The 15406-nt window shown below is 42.7% G+C and overlaps 1 protein-coding gene across 4 annotated transcripts in view; it reads right to left on the bottom strand.

Moving 5' to 3' along the window:
• The window catches only part of LOC122540401 (putative pleckstrin homology domain-containing family N member 1), an 83802-nt gene that overhangs the window by 59966 nt on the left and 8430 nt on the right, over nt 1-15406 (bottom strand). For 3 of the 4 annotated variants that reach the window (XR_015753438.1, XM_043676091.2, XM_087980334.1), the window contains 2 exons: nt 11050-11128; nt 5785-5841 (listed from right to left, as the gene is read on the bottom strand). Coding sequence is in view for 3 of the 4 variants with exons in the window: in XM_043676091.2 (XP_043532026.1) it covers nt 5785-5841; nt 11050-11128 (136 nt within the window). In the remaining variant the exon portion in view is untranslated. The remainder of the gene's footprint in view (nt 1-5784; nt 5842-11049; nt 11129-15406) is intronic. The other variant, XM_043676092.2, reaches the window with a different exon arrangement.

Below are 15406 nucleotides of genomic sequence, written 5' to 3'. Positions count from 1 at the left end.
TTAGAGTATGAGGTAGGTAAAGTGCCAGGTGGTTGGGGGTAGTGTGAGTGGTATGCAGAGAGGTAGGTGAGTAGGCTGCAAGTGGTTTGGGATTAGGATGTCAGGGATGGTTACTAAACAGATAAGGTACATGGTTGCACTGAGTAACGTGACAAGTGAATAAGGTGCCTGGTAGGTAGGGTGCCAGGGGTCAGTTACCAAGAAGTCAAATAGTCAAGGAGTGTTTAGGGTTGTTCACAGGAAGCTGGGGATATTGAGTCCAATGGCAGATTGGGTCAATAGAGTTAGGTTGCTGAGGTTAGGAATGGGTATTCAAATTCAACAGTGGGGACTGGGTTATGTCCTGAGTCAGCAGGAAGGGTTAGGTCCTGCGAGGGTGGGGCCCGGGTCTTAATGGAATGGGGTAGATTCAGGAGCTGGTGTCGGCCCAGGTGGTGGTGGTGGGGCATGTGTGGTATTGGGTTGTGGGGGGGGGAAAGGGGGAGAAGGCTGGAGCAAAGGTTGTCACTGGAGGATGGGGGGATGGGAAAGATGTTAGAACAGGGAGGGTATCAGGTCCAGTGGCAAGGTTGAGGTGGGGTTAGGGGGTTGTTGGATTGAGGGCTAAAAGTGGTCTGGGGGTGGTTAGCTGCTGCAGTGTGCAGTAATTCGAGGGTGTCAGATGAACAGCAACTCAAGAGTCAGACTATGTATTTAATAGTCCAACTTTGCCTGAGCGATTATTTACTAATTTCTAATGGAACCATCCAAAGTGTCTGATTGAAATTGACATTTTTGGAATGTTCCAGGTGTAGGGAAATTAATTGGTCAGTGGAATGTTCAAATTTCCGTGCAATTCCTTCAGAGTCTGATACGATGGGAATTTCGCAAGGTCGCCATACACAACTCCCACCCACGATTCACAAACAATTATCTGGCCATTGGACAATCTGTGCCATAATATTCACCATTGGGTGAGAGAGTGCGCAGTAAACTGCTGGAAATGACTGTGACTGACCACCAGGGAGTGCAGGCAAGCAACAGAGACAGATTTTCAATTCGCAGCTTCCCCGCACAGGAAGCCACAAAAAACAGTGTGAAGAAATTGTCTGTGAGAAGGCCTAAAGATGGAAACTTTCTCTGCATCTCTTTTGCAGATGGTGTTGTTTGTGGAAAAATGCTGCTGCATATTAAGTGGTGTCTGTTGTAATGCTGTGGTTATACGGAACCTTCAGACACCCACCGCTGGCACTAGGTTATATGAGGTAGCTGGACCCTTTGTTGCCATAAGGGAGATTTACTGCCATCATCATCCTTTTTAGGTTGGGGTGTACAGATGTTGCTTTGTCTAATTTGAGAAATCCCACCTGCTTCCACACTGTAGGGATTCTATGATTCTCTGAGGCCATTGTCTTGGAACAAGATGTCATTTATTGCATCTAACAACTAGCTACATGTTATACTGGATGACAGACATTGTTACCAAAATTATGAGGAGACCTCAATGGTCAGTCTGTCTCCTTCAATATCCAGAAGCCTTTCCCGAATCAACTCCTTGTGAAATCATCCAGTTGGATAGAAAGTAACACAGTCTTCAACACAAACCTTTTCAGAGCCATTATCTTGTACAACATGTCAAGACAGCAAACAGTGAAATCAACTTAAATACACACAGCTTTCAAGAGCTCTTGTAGTGAAGTGGTAAGGTCTCTACCTCTGAGCCAAGAGGCCTATGCTCAAGTTCCACCTGCACTAGAGTTGTGATAACATTTCTGAATAGGTCAATGTAGAAAAGCAGTTTTCAGTCCACTTTGTTATAAAGTACCAATCCTGCAGCAGAGGCATAATATGATACCCCATCAGCTGATGGTAAACTCTTCGACACTTGTTCTTAAATAGTAAGGCCCTGTGGAGAGTTGTTGAACAACCAGACCTTCGTGTGCAGATTCATAATTCCTTGAAAGTGGAGTCACAAGTCGGTAGAATAGTGAAGGTGGTATTTGGTATGCTTACCTTTATTGGTCAATGCATTGAGTATAGGAGTTGGGCGGTCATGTTGCGGCTGTACAGGACTTTTGCTTAAGGCACTTTTGGAGTACTGTGTGCAATTCTGGTGTCCCTACTATAAGAAGGATGTTGTGAAACTTGAAAGGGTTCAGAAAAGGGTCTGTTTTATGCTGTATATGTCTATGACTCTAATAACAACAACAACTTGCATTGGTCTAGCATCTTTAACATAGATATAAGTCCGAAAATGCTTCCTGGGAGTGATTAGCAAACGATATTTGACACAGTGGCACTGTAAGGAAGTAATTAGGACAGATGACCAAAAGTATGGTCAAAGAGGCAGGTTTTAAGAAGTGTTAGAAGAGGATGCGCATGTGGAGGAGTTTCGGGAGGACATTCCAGAATATTGGGTCCTTTAGTAGCAGAGTTTGAATCAGGGCTGTAAAGGAGGCCTAAGTTAGAGGATTACAGAAATTATGGCGTGTTAGCCGGTTGAAGGATGTTAGAGAGAGATACAGAAGAAATGGATTTTGTAATTCTGATTTTGTGCCCTCCTCCAATTTTTCAATCAAAGCAAAATACTGTGGATGCTGAAAATCTGAAACAAACAGTATGCTGGAGAAACTCAACAAGTCTGTCAGCATCTGTGGAGAGAGAAAAAGGGTTAATATTTTAAATCTGACATGAGAAGAAGATAGTTCTGAGGAAAGGTCATCCTGGGCTCGAAAATCTGTTTCTCTCTGCACAGATGTGGCCAGATCTGCTGGTTTTCTCCCACATTTTCCATGTTTGTTTCCAATCTTTTTAATCCCCTGTCCTGAAGCCAATGGACTCATTTGAGCATCAAATTTTGTCTGGTGAATGATGTTCTTCAATGAAAAGTTAGACAACAAACAGCCAGCAGACTCTTAAACCGAGAAGGTCACCACTCTCAAACGAGACCTGCTCAACACCCACAGCTGTACAATATCTAATAGAATGGTAACAAAGAATGAGAACATCGGTCAAATCTGTTCCTTCCTGACTGAATGGGCACCCAGTCTATAATTGCTGTTCTAGTGAAGATTAATTAATTCAGCACAGGCCAACACGGAAACATAAAATTATAATAGTACACAGGAAGGCATTTGGCTCATCATTATCTCTGTAAAATATTTCAGCAAATCTAACTTTCCTGCTTTTTCCTTATTGCTCTGCAAATTTGTTCTCATCAGATAATTATCCAACTCTGGTACGAAAGCTACTATTGATTCTATGCCACCACATTCTAATTACTCACTGCAAAAAAATCCTCTTGTCATCTTTACCAAATACTTTAAATCGCTGTCCTCAATCCTCCTGCCAATAGGACCATTTATTCCCTGTGTGTAATTTGTAGATTATTTAATATCATTTATTTTATACTTTTGCATTTTGAACTAGTGACATATGGGTTTAGTACGTGTGTCTGAAAGTGTTTAAAGTTTAACTTCTAAATATTGGTGTAGCCATGATAATTTACTTTAAAACACAATATAAGAGAGAGAGTTCCCAGACAGTATTGGAAGAGTTCACAAGTGAACATAATGAACATTGAAGTACACAAGGCTTTTGAGTATAAAATTCTGGAGTTTATTTTGGGGGGGGTGGTGGCAGGGAAGCTTAAGTGATATGCCAATAACCTGGTTAGCTCAATTGGCTGGATGGCAGGTTTGTGATGCAGAATGATATCAACAATGTGGGTTCAATTCCTGTACCAGCTAAGGTCACCATGAAGATTCTGCCTTCTTACCTATACTTGAGGCACAGTGGCCTTCAGGTTGAACCACCACCACCAGTCTTCTCTCATTAGAGAAAGGGAGAGGACTGGTGGTGGTTTAACCTAAAGGCCACTATGCCTCAGGTATAGGTAAGAAGGCTGGGTCTATGGCAACTTCACCTTTAGTACCTCTCAAGTACTATGTAAAAAACATATTCTGTTTATCAAAATTGAGCCTATCCTTTGCTGAAGTGTTTATGTGGTCATCCATTGCTACTTAGACTATTAGCAATAATAAGGAGTGGTGACAGTGAGTGTAATATACTCAAGGTTTCTCAGAGGGCTCCAGTTAATGTATACCATGCTGACAGAGAGGCCGACTTTGCATTTACTACTAAATAACATCCTTGATTTAGAACTCTATGTCTCTACTTAAAGAGGCCTGGGTCTCATATACCTTCCCGATCATAGAGTCTGAAAGTCATAGAGATGTACAGCCCAAAAACAGACCCTTCAGTCCAACTCGTCCATGCCAAACAGATACTGAACTAATCTAGTCCCATTTGCCAGCATTTGTCCCCTATCTCTCTAAACCCTTCCTATTCATATATCCGTCCAGATGCCTTTTAACTGGTGTAATTCTACCAGTTTCCATCACTTCCTCTGGCAACTCATTCCATACCTATACCATGCTCTGCGTAAAACGTTGCCCCTTAGGTCCCTTTTAAATTTTTCCCCTCTCACCGTAAACCTATGCCCTCTAGTTTTGGACTCCCCCACCCCAGGAAAAACACCTTGTCTATTTACTCTATTGATGCCCCTCATGATTTTATAAACCTCTATAAGGTCACCCTCTGATCTCTGACGCTGCAGGGAAAACAGCCCCAACCTATTCAGCCTCTCCCTATAGCTCAAACCCTAATCAAAACAGGTCTGACATCTTCAATAACTTGTGCATCTAAACCCCAGGATCTTCTGCTCCTACAACCCCTTCAGAACCCCCATTTTCTAACCTGACTTTCCTCAGTCTTTCCACCATCATTTATACCGTCAGCCTTCTCCGTACTAAATTTCACCTGTCACCCCATTCAAACAGCTGTATTGGTCTTCGTAAAGTCAGTCACTATCCCCTTCCACTCAAAGTGCTCCTAGGTTTTGTGTCATCTGCACATTTTGAAATACCCACAAGAGCTGAGGTCATTGATATAGATTGTTAAAAAAAACCTTGATCAATAGATACCTTCTACTGGACTGAAGAATAAACATCAAAGTAGTGCTGGAAAAGCACAGCGCGTCAGGCAGCATCCAAGGAGCAGGAAAATCGATGTTTCTGGCAAAAGCCCTTCATTAGGAAGAAAGTTTTGCCCGAAATGTCGATTTTCCTGCTCCTCGGATGCTGCCTGACCTGTTGTGCTTTTCCAGCACTACTCTAATCTTGACTTTAATCTCCAGCATCTGCAGTCCTCACTTTCGCCTGAAGAATAAACATGCATCACCACTTTCCATTTCCTGTCACTCAGCCAAATTTGTACTCACACTGCTCATTTCCCTGCAAATCAAGGACGTTCGACTTCAATGGCAAGTTTGTTATCTGGCACTTTATCACTGGAATTAATGTTCATTAGATGGAGTACACAGTGACAGAATACAACACAATAAGACAAGATGACCATCTGCATTCGTGATTATTCTCTTAAATTTCAAACACTTTTACTTTCGTTATCGGAAATGTTTCAATGCTAATCTATCCCAGTTTGGTTCTTCAAGTAATTTGCTGATAAACAGCACAAAGTCTTTCAAAAAAACTAAGACTTCAAAATTATTCTGTGTCTGCAACTTGTCAAATTTCTCCCTTTCAAGTGTCCTCCCCAGAGAGGAAGGCTGTCAGAAAATGAAATCTAATCCAAACCTTTCAAACCACAGCACTAAAGCTGTCAGATCAGAGAGGGAATTCAACTCAGGCACTTTGAAGGGACTTCAAAATAAGATTTTAGGATTATTCACAATAAATGTTTCTGACGTAAATAAGAAAGTGAGGCAGAACCTTTTTAAGATCTTACCTTAGATAATTCCTCTAATTGGCTCTCTAATAAATGGTCATTTGCGGAAAATTGATTCTAGAAGACAAACAGATTGGAAGAATAATCCAATTAAATGGTTTGAGTAATGAGCCAATTCTGCAGTTAATTTAATTCAGTGTGTGTGTGCATGTGTGAGAAACAATATCTGTAGACATGTCTGTGCTTGTACAGAAATCTTAATGCACCATTCTGAGTCTGAAAGCACACAAATCTACTATTTATTTTTACAGAGTGGTTTCATCAAAATTCTCATTGCAGGTTACAGCAACCTCTCTGAAAAATTACTTGAATTGATGTGATGAGGCACAGTTTGAACCTAGCATTCTCTGACTCATGAACTCTTTATTGGCTATGTGGAATGAAACCCAAAATCTACTAACTCAAAGGTAAGAGTGCAACCAACTGAGCTAAGCTGATAGCAATAGTAATTGTGTGTAAACTGTGTCTTTAAGAAAGTCTTCTGAAGGCAAGGAGTCTCCTATCACAGTGCATTTTAGACTTTGAACTGGACCTTCTCTTTAGTCTGCCTAAAACTTGTTGGTCTTCCAGAATAAGGTGTTGACCCTGACTAAGTGTTGCAGACTGGTACATTCCAAGATCCAGGACCAAGTGCTGAATGATGCACTGAAGTTTGGGGTAGATGTTGCTAAGGTCCACTATCTGAGGTCTTTCTGCTGAAGATAAGTTGGGTCTTTCAGTTTTGGGACCCTCCCAGTGTCTCAAATATATATAAATATTAGTATTGGATGTATAAGAGAGGTCTTTGGCTTTGTGGATGGAGTCAAAGTTCAATGTTTTGTTTGTTTATTTGATATGGAACTGTACAGATCCCAACTGCGTTTGTGACAATGTATATATACAAATAGATTTTTAATGAATAAAGTATGTTTTTGATTTAAAAAGAAGGACCTTCCTGGCTTTGTTCTCATCCAATGACACCAAATCAAGATACTGAGGGAGGAACAGGATAGTTATCTTAGTGCTGAGTGTGTCCAACAGTTTGCCCACACCATGGGGCTGCGAGGGCTCCTCCAATGATAAGACTGTGGGTAAACAGACATTGGAGTCTATGGCTAATTCTATAAACTCTCTAAATGGGTTTTTAAATTGCCAACATTAATGTGCATAGCCTTCAATCTACTTCTTGATGCATCACCACATTGACTTACCCGACCAACATCAAAGCGGACCTCCTGTTTCTGGAGGATTGTGGGACACCACATCTCAGCAGCTACATGGTTAGGGGGGAAACAATAACTGTTGCTCCAGCCTGGGTATTTTGCTGCGAGGAGGCATATTCACCATCTCTGAGGTTAAGGAGCAGTGGGCCAGCGTCTCCTCATAGCAGAAGTTACGTACAGAAATATTCCCCTGAGGCTAATTACCATGTACATCCTGGTGGTAAACAGTGAGCAGCTGGCCATCCTGCAGCAGCTCCCACTGCTGTCGGCAATGTCCAGGCCGGTCATTCTGGCCAGAGACTTCAAGGTTTTCATCGATGCAGATGGATATTCTGGAGGGACTGACCGTGAACTAGACCCCATGTTCCGATTCCTGATGGAAACCGGTAAAGCCACTAAGCTGCATGAGGTCTTCAGCACCCCTGCAGATTGGGAGCAGCATAAACTCACCTGATCACAGCCAGACAGGTCTATCAGCTCAAGGATAGATTTCCTTTTTGTGTAATACACATTCTCAGTCATATCCATCGATGTCAAGGCGGGGTTCTTCTCTGACTACTGCCTCCTGCAGGTCAACTGTCACCGACAGCATGACCAGTGTCTGGCAAGGAAACATGGAAGCTGAATGTGAAACTGTTGACCCCAGAAAACATTAAGGAGCACAAACGGGATTATACAGGTTGGACAATATGAAGCCCCTCTTGAGTTTCCAGTGGACTGGTGGGAAGCAGTCAAGGGGAACATCAAGAGGTTCTTTATCCTCAAAGGTGTTTGGAAGACAAGAGAGAGATGGGGAGACTGTCCAAACTCCAGAAGTGTGCAGAACCTCCACCTGCTGCAGATGATGGAGGTCAATGCCACGGAGGATCCCCAGGAAGTGAAGGGCCAGCAAGCCTTGCTGTTTGCATTGGAGGCTTCCAAGATAATCTTCTGGTCCAGGGTCTGCACTGTGGAGCAGGATGAGATGTGCTCACATTTCTTCATCCAGAAGGTGCACATGGAGAGCTCTGTGCACAGCAGCCTGAAGGAAGAAAACTGCTCAGTTATGTCATCTCAGTCTGACATCCTCAGGATCAGTAAATCCTTTTATGCCAGACGCAATGACATGAAGCACACACAGTGTGGTCTCCCAGCCATTCCAGCCATTCCTGTCCTCTATCATGGAGATCGTAGACAACAGCACGAGGGAGAGGCTGGACCAGCCATTATCTCTAGATGAGCTGATCAGGGCCCTTTAAAAGGAATGAAACTCCCGAAAGCGATGGCTTACTGGCTGAGTTGTATCCAGCCGTGGGGGATTTATAGATTCATAAAGTCATACAGCACAGAAACAGATCCTTCAGTCCAATTAATCCATACCAACCATGTTCTCAAACTAAACTAATCCCACCTTCCTGCATTTCGCCCATGTCCCTCCAACTCTTTCTCCTATTCATGTACTTATCCAAATGTCTTTCAAACGTTGTAACTGTACCCGCATCCACCACTTCCTCTGGCAGTTCATTCCAGACACAAACTGTAGTGTTGAAAAGCTGCCCCTCATGTCCTTTTTAAACTTTTCTCCTCTCACCTTAAAAATATACCCCCTTGGTTTGAACTCCGTCACCTTTGGGGTATAGGCCCTTGCTAATCACCTTATTTACTTGCCTCATGATCTTATAAACCTCCATAACATCACTCCTCAACCTTCTAAGCTCCAGTGAAACAAGTACCAGCCCTTACAACTCAAATGCTCCAGTCCCAGTAATATCCTCTGAATCAGAAAGGATGTGAGCCTGAGAAGGTGGCTATTCCAGGCACCCGAAGTCAACAAGTCAAAACCTCCTTGTACATGGATGATGTCATCATTGTTTGTTGAGATCCAATATCGGTGCGCAGACTCATGAGCATCTGTGAACATTTCGAACTGGCTTTGGGAGCCAAAGTGAATCGAGGCAAGGGTGAGACCATGTTCTTTGAGAACTAGACTGACTAATCTTTATCCCCTTCATTGCCAGGACAGATTACCTGAAGATGCTGACAATATGGTTCAGAGGGGTCATGGCATGTGCAAAAACATGGGAGTTGCATTTCTCCAAGGAGAGGCAAAAACTGGGCTTCAGGTTGTGACGTACTCTCGGTGTTGTTGTATGCGGCTCAAGTCTGGGCCATTCCCTGAACTTGCACCATTGTTGTCACCCGCGCCATTTTCAACTTCATCTGGAGGTCAAAGATGGACCGTGTCCTTATGGACGATGTTTATAAAACTCTGGATGATGGGAGGGGGAGGGGGGAGAAAGGCCGCCATTGTATGTGGCTGCATCAAGCTGTGCGTAAACCCTCAGTATGCAAGCAGCAAGTGATACAATGTACTGAAGTTCTACCTGTCCCTGGTGTTGCGAGGGATGGGACTGACCTCGGTGCCACAGAACACTCCAAATAGTTGGACAATTCCATACCAGCTTTGTGAAGAAGTTTGCAAAGAAAAGACCCTTGACCACAGGTCCATCAGGAAGTGGTCAGCATGTAGCATCCTCAAGACCCTGCAGAAAACGAGAAAGTGGATCCTCTTGAGTTGTTTCCTGAGCACACCGTCAAAGTCATTTGGCAGAATGCCTTATCACCAGAGCTTTCCAACAAGCACCAAGGCATCACTTGGCTGATGGTGAGAAGGGCACTATCCATGAGATCATTCATGTACACCTGGACTCTGCACCACCGTACACTGCCCTCGAAGCAGCTGTGGGGAGGTGCGGGTAGAGACTGTCACCTCTGGAATGTGCCTTTGCAAAGGAAATCTGGAGAGAGATGCAGTGGATTTTGTCGAGGTTTGTCCCAAGCAGCTTTGTCCTCCAGGCACAGTCTATCAACAACACAAAGAAAGATGCTCTTTGGTCTGTCCAAATTTGTTAATCTTCGAGAGTAAGCAGTTGACCTTGACCGAGTGTTGCAGACTGGCACATTCCAAAGTCAGGACTACATGCTGAGGGACACAGTAAAGCCTGGGGCAGCTGCCGTCAAGGTGCAGTGGGGAAAGACCACCATCTGAAGTCTTCCTGCAGAAGTTAAACAGGGGTCCATTCAGTTATCCAGCCCTCCCAGTACCTCAAGTGAATATAAATGTATCTTGTAGAAGTAAGAAATGCCTTGGGTTTTTTGGTTCTAAATATTAGATTAGATTACTCAGTGTGAAAACAGGCCCTTCGGCCCAACAAGTCCATACCGACCCACTGAAGAGCAACCCACCCAGACCTATTCCCCTACAGCTAACACTACGGGTAATTTAGCATGGCCAATTCATCTAACCTGCACATTTTTGGACTGTGGGAGGAAACCGGAGCACCCGGAGGAAGCCCACGCAGACAATGTGCAAACTCCACACAGTCAGTCACCTGAGATGGGAATTGAACCCAGGTCTCTGGCGCTGTGAGGCAGCAGTGCTAACCACCATGCCGCCCAATATGTGAAGATTGTGTACAGAAACAATTTTCACAAGTAAGATGCCACAAATAACACATGAAATGTGTGCTCAGTTAAATTACGTTTGCTTTTCTAGTGTTGCTGACGGGAGAAATGACAACTAGGAAAATGCCCTGTTTTTCTTGGAATAGTGTTTATGAGCTTTTGCATCCATTAAAACCACACAAGAAGACTATAGCCTGGTTCAAAAGATGGCTCCTCTAACATTGTAATGTGCTGTCATTGATGTATCGAATACAGAAATCCCTTTACTTAGACCCACAACTTCCTGTCTGAGAAGAAGTGGTGTATCTAAGTGAGTAAAGTTGGCAGCAGACAAAAATGTGTAAACTGAAGAAAACTATTCAGCTGGATTAAGGGCTAATGTTAAGATTTGTATTGATCTGGATTTGTATTTGAATGAAAAATCAGGTGCTGACAGGCTTACATGGGCAATGCTGTGGAAAGACAATAAAGACTTATATTTGTAGCAGAATCTGTGCCTCGATTTGAACTCTGCTTCTAATAAACTCGTGCTGCCTTTTCTAATACAGATAAAGGCAGTAGATAACATCAGACTCATGGTAGTTTCATAACCAAAAGGTAAAAGATAATGACCACTTACCTCCCCAAGTTGTATCAATTTATCCAGTTCCTGCTGAGTGGCAACTTCTCCTCCACACACAGGAGGTGCAGAGTGTCTCCTAGGAGGGAGAGGAACAGAGGCCATAGTAATAACTTTTTAGAGCTTTTCTCAAGATTTCTCAAGAGCCACCTCAGAAGCTACTTTTCCATTCTCACAAATTCCTTTACTGAGGAATGCAGTCATATAGTATCATTACTTTCTGTATTTATGATCACAGATTGACCTTTTGTGATCACAGATTGACTTTTTGGACTCTGTTTTAACTTAATTGGATCAAGGGCCCCAACAATCGAGGCCTAATACTCCATAAGCCATCGCAAATGTGTAACTACCTACTTAGACAACCATTATATACAATATGCCTGATCAACTGCTATTCAGGACAAAACCAATTCACACTGGATTTCATTAGTAACAGGGAAGTAACCCTATTTATTGTAAACAAACTTAGTTTTATCCCTGCTATTTGTTAAAGACTATCATTACTTTGCTACTCTGCAACTTAGCCTGTATCCCTTTAAAACCGTAAGTACATATACATTCATTCATGAATAAGTCAGACAAAAGGCAGACAATTTAATGCAAATATTATGGGTAGAGTACATACTGGGAAAATGATTTCTGTAGATTAAAAGTCCTGATCACAAAGTGGAGGTTTATTTATTACAGTCATTTGGTTTTACCAATGATGATACTGTGCTGTCTGCAGACCATTCTTTGATTGGATAGCTGATCAGCTGGACCTAGGACTTTTCTTGGATTAGAATTCTTTCTGTTAAGTTTCTGGGTGTTTTTTGTCTTTCCACTCAAACAGAGAGAATGAAGAGAGATGTTTTCAGTTTGCTGGGTCTGTGTGTTTCTGGCTGCACTTCCCTCACAGGTCTGTAGCAAACTGAACCAATCTGAGTGCTGTCGTCAGGCAGTTTTATTTTAACTCAAAGACTTCTGGTATCTGTCTGTCTCAGGAGAGTAAGAACCTCACTGCTCCAAAGGCACCACAGTCTTGCACAGCCAAAAACGTACACATCTTGTTGCTCAAGTTATAAATCTCTCCTGTTATTTTGTTATACCATATCCAACCTCCATTTTTGTTGATTGTCGAAAAGGAAAATATGTGATCCCTTTCAACTCTTAGAAGAAGAACTCATCAATATACTCAAATAATTACTAATGTTCGATTAAACTTAAAGCCTCAACAAACAAGGAAAGCTTAATTGTCCTGGACCCACAGTATCTAAATGTGCAGAAGACAACAGGAATTAGTTAGCAGTAAATGTATTTTTCAATAACTGACTCAGATTAATTTACTAGGCATTTGCAAGGATGGCTCAGTGGTTAGCTCTGCTGCTTTCCAGTGGCAGGGACCTGGGCTTTATTCCAGCCTCTGTCTGTGTAGAATTTGCGCATTCTCCCGTGTCTGCGTGGGGTTTCCTTGGACTGTTGGAGGAAACCGGAGCAGCCAAAAGATATGCAGGATAGGTGAGTTGGCCATGCTAAATTGCCCATATTGTTCAGGGATGTGTACGTTAGGTGCATTAGTCAGAGGTAAATCTAGAGTAGGGGAATATATCTGGGTGGGTTACTCTGAGGGTCGGTGTGGACTTGGTAGGCTGAAGGGCCTTTTTCCACACTCTAGGGATTCTATGATGATTCCACAATGAAATGCAAGGGTGAGTCTGGTTGGGATGTTCTTCAGAGGGTTGGTGTGGACTTGATGGGCCTAATGACCTGCTTCCACACTGTATGGATTCTATAAATTCATTCCCTGTAACTTCAATTTTTTGTGGCTCCAAGTCAGCTAATTGCTCCTTTGTTCACAGGCTCCCAGTGGTAGCCTCCTTCCTCTTCCCCCTGCAGTCACTGGCTTCCTCATTACCCCCTTCCCCACCCCAACCCTTTTACAGGCATGCATCATGAAATAATTTTTAAGGCAAATGAAGATGGACCTACTTCAGGCAGGAAATTAAAGGTTGTCAGGGGTAGGTGTGAATGTGGAATTCAAAACGTAACCATAATCTTATTGAACAATAGAACAGGCTTGAGGGGCTGAATTCATATCTAAAGATCAAGAACTGTTCGCACTCCAACCATAATTCAGCCACATCTGCTGTCGAGTGAGTAGATGTTGAGTGAGGGAACATATGAGTCAGAAGTAATGCTCATCACAGTCGAATAGCCAACACAATCTGATATCACACACAAGGCAAGAGGGACCAGGTAAAGCAATGTAAGTGCTCAACAGAATTCTAGACAAAGACAGGGGGAGAGGTAGGACTAAAATTTAACAAAGGGCCTGGAGGAAGGCACTGAGTTTAAAAGGTGACTGACCACTCAGCACAAAGCAATAATTCAATCTATCAGTTGAGATGGTGTCAAGACCATCACCATTGATTAACATAAGCAAATCTCCAGGGTAGCATTCCTACCTTAATCTTGCTGCAAGAAAGTGAGGACTGCAGATGCTGGAGATCAGAGTTGAAAAGGGTGGCGCTGGAAAAGCACAGCAAACCAGGCAGCATCCGAGGAGCAGGAGAATCAGCGTTTCTGGCATAAGCCCTTCATCAGGAAAGGGGTATCATGCCCGAAACATCAATTCTCCTGCTCCTCGGAGGCTGCCTGACCTGCTGTGCTTTTCCAGTGCCACCCTTTTCGACTCCAACTTAATTCTGTGACCAAACCACTGCAAAAACAACTCCAACTGTGGATTTTATTAAAATTAATTCCATGCAAAATGCTCCAGTAGGTCATGGAAAGTGGACTCTGCTGCTGGTCCAACAGCCTGTCATTTGGAGTTGACCTGATAAAGTCTGAACCTCTCCCTTCCTTCAATTTCAAAACTCAACCCATCCAATGATTACCACTGCTTCCCAGGAAGGGAAGATCCTTCACAAAAGGATATTTTAATGCATTTTCCACAAAGTGGCGACAGATACTTAAATACAGTCACACAGATTATTACTTCAGCTAAAAGTATACTTATACTTAAGGGGAAGTAAATAGAGGCATATGGGAATAACGGCAAGGGTTTAAAAAAAAGTACCTTTCATTTGTAAAATGCAATATTAGATCCTCAGGAGGTTCTTTAATTCCAGTAAATTACAGATGTTATGAAAAAGTGCATGTATTTACATAACACCTTTAATATTATAAAGTATATAAAGATTACATAACACCAGGTTATTACAGAATCATAGAATCCCTACAGTGTGGAAACAGGCCATTTGGCCCAACCAGTCCACACTGACCATCTGAAGAGTAACTCACCCTGACCCATTTCCCTATCTCCTACCCTATTACTCTACATTTACTCCTGACTAATGCATCTAACCTACACATTCCTGAACACGGTGGACAATTTAGCATGGCCAATTCACCTAACGTGCACATCTTTGGGTGCTCAGTGTTCTGATAGCTTGTACTTCCAAATAAACATGTTGGACTATAACATGTGTTGTGTGACTTTTAATTTTGTCCACCCCAGTCGAACACCGGCACCTCTACATCATATATAAAGATTGTTAAACAAAATTTGATTGAGTTCTAAAAAGGGACAAGTGAACAAAACATTGATCAAAGAGTTACTTTTGAAGAAAGAGAAAGTGCTAAAGAGGGGATTCCTGATGTTGGGGTCTAAGCAGTTAAAATGAGGGATACTCATTGTGAAGCGATGGGAAGCTGGGGAAGCGCAGGCTGCCAGAATTGAAGGAGCACCATGAGCTGACTGTTATGGGTCGGAGGAGGTTCCAATGATAAGGAGGGATTTGAACACTCGGATGAGAATGTAAATTCCAGATGTCAGACCGTGAATAATTGAGCATAGATCGATTCAGAAGTCTGCCGGTAATCTGTGCTCAACAGCCACTATGTGAGCTGAGGTCCCTGTCCACGATCTATTGCTAAAGGCAGCTGGTCACATTTCTCATCAACTCCACAGACCACGGAAGTGGTCACAGATGCTACTTAAGCAATCACCCTGTAAGTAGCAAGATCTCACAGACATGAATAAAGTCATAGATAAATTGTGTTGGTTTTGCTGCATTTGTAATTGATATGTTTTGCTTAATGTGTTGCAAAAGGAACGAAAATGCAGAAAGATGTTCAATTGACAGCCAATACAGAGATACATAGTGGATATCTTGGCATCTGATAGAGATGGGGAAGCAGGCGAACATTGCAGTGAGAGTATTCACACAGCTGGAACCAGTAGAAACTCTTGTTTTATATGGTCCAGGTCATTAAACTGTTCTGAGTACTTCCTTAAAATGAGTTTACACACTCGTCATTTTTGCCAGTTCTTCAGCACCACCTCCTCCCTCCCTCTGTGTTTATTTTCAAG

This window comes from Chiloscyllium plagiosum, unplaced genomic scaffold, assembly GCF_037043375.1.
Source record: "Chiloscyllium plagiosum isolate Xiang-an unplaced genomic scaffold, Cpla_swu_hap1 HiC_scaffold_37, whole genome shotgun sequence".
Classification (NCBI taxonomy): domain Eukaryota; kingdom Metazoa; phylum Chordata; class Chondrichthyes; order Orectolobiformes; family Hemiscylliidae; genus Chiloscyllium; species Chiloscyllium plagiosum.
The sequence above is the reverse complement of the archived record's forward strand: the minus strand, read 5'-3'. Positions and strand labels throughout refer to the sequence as shown.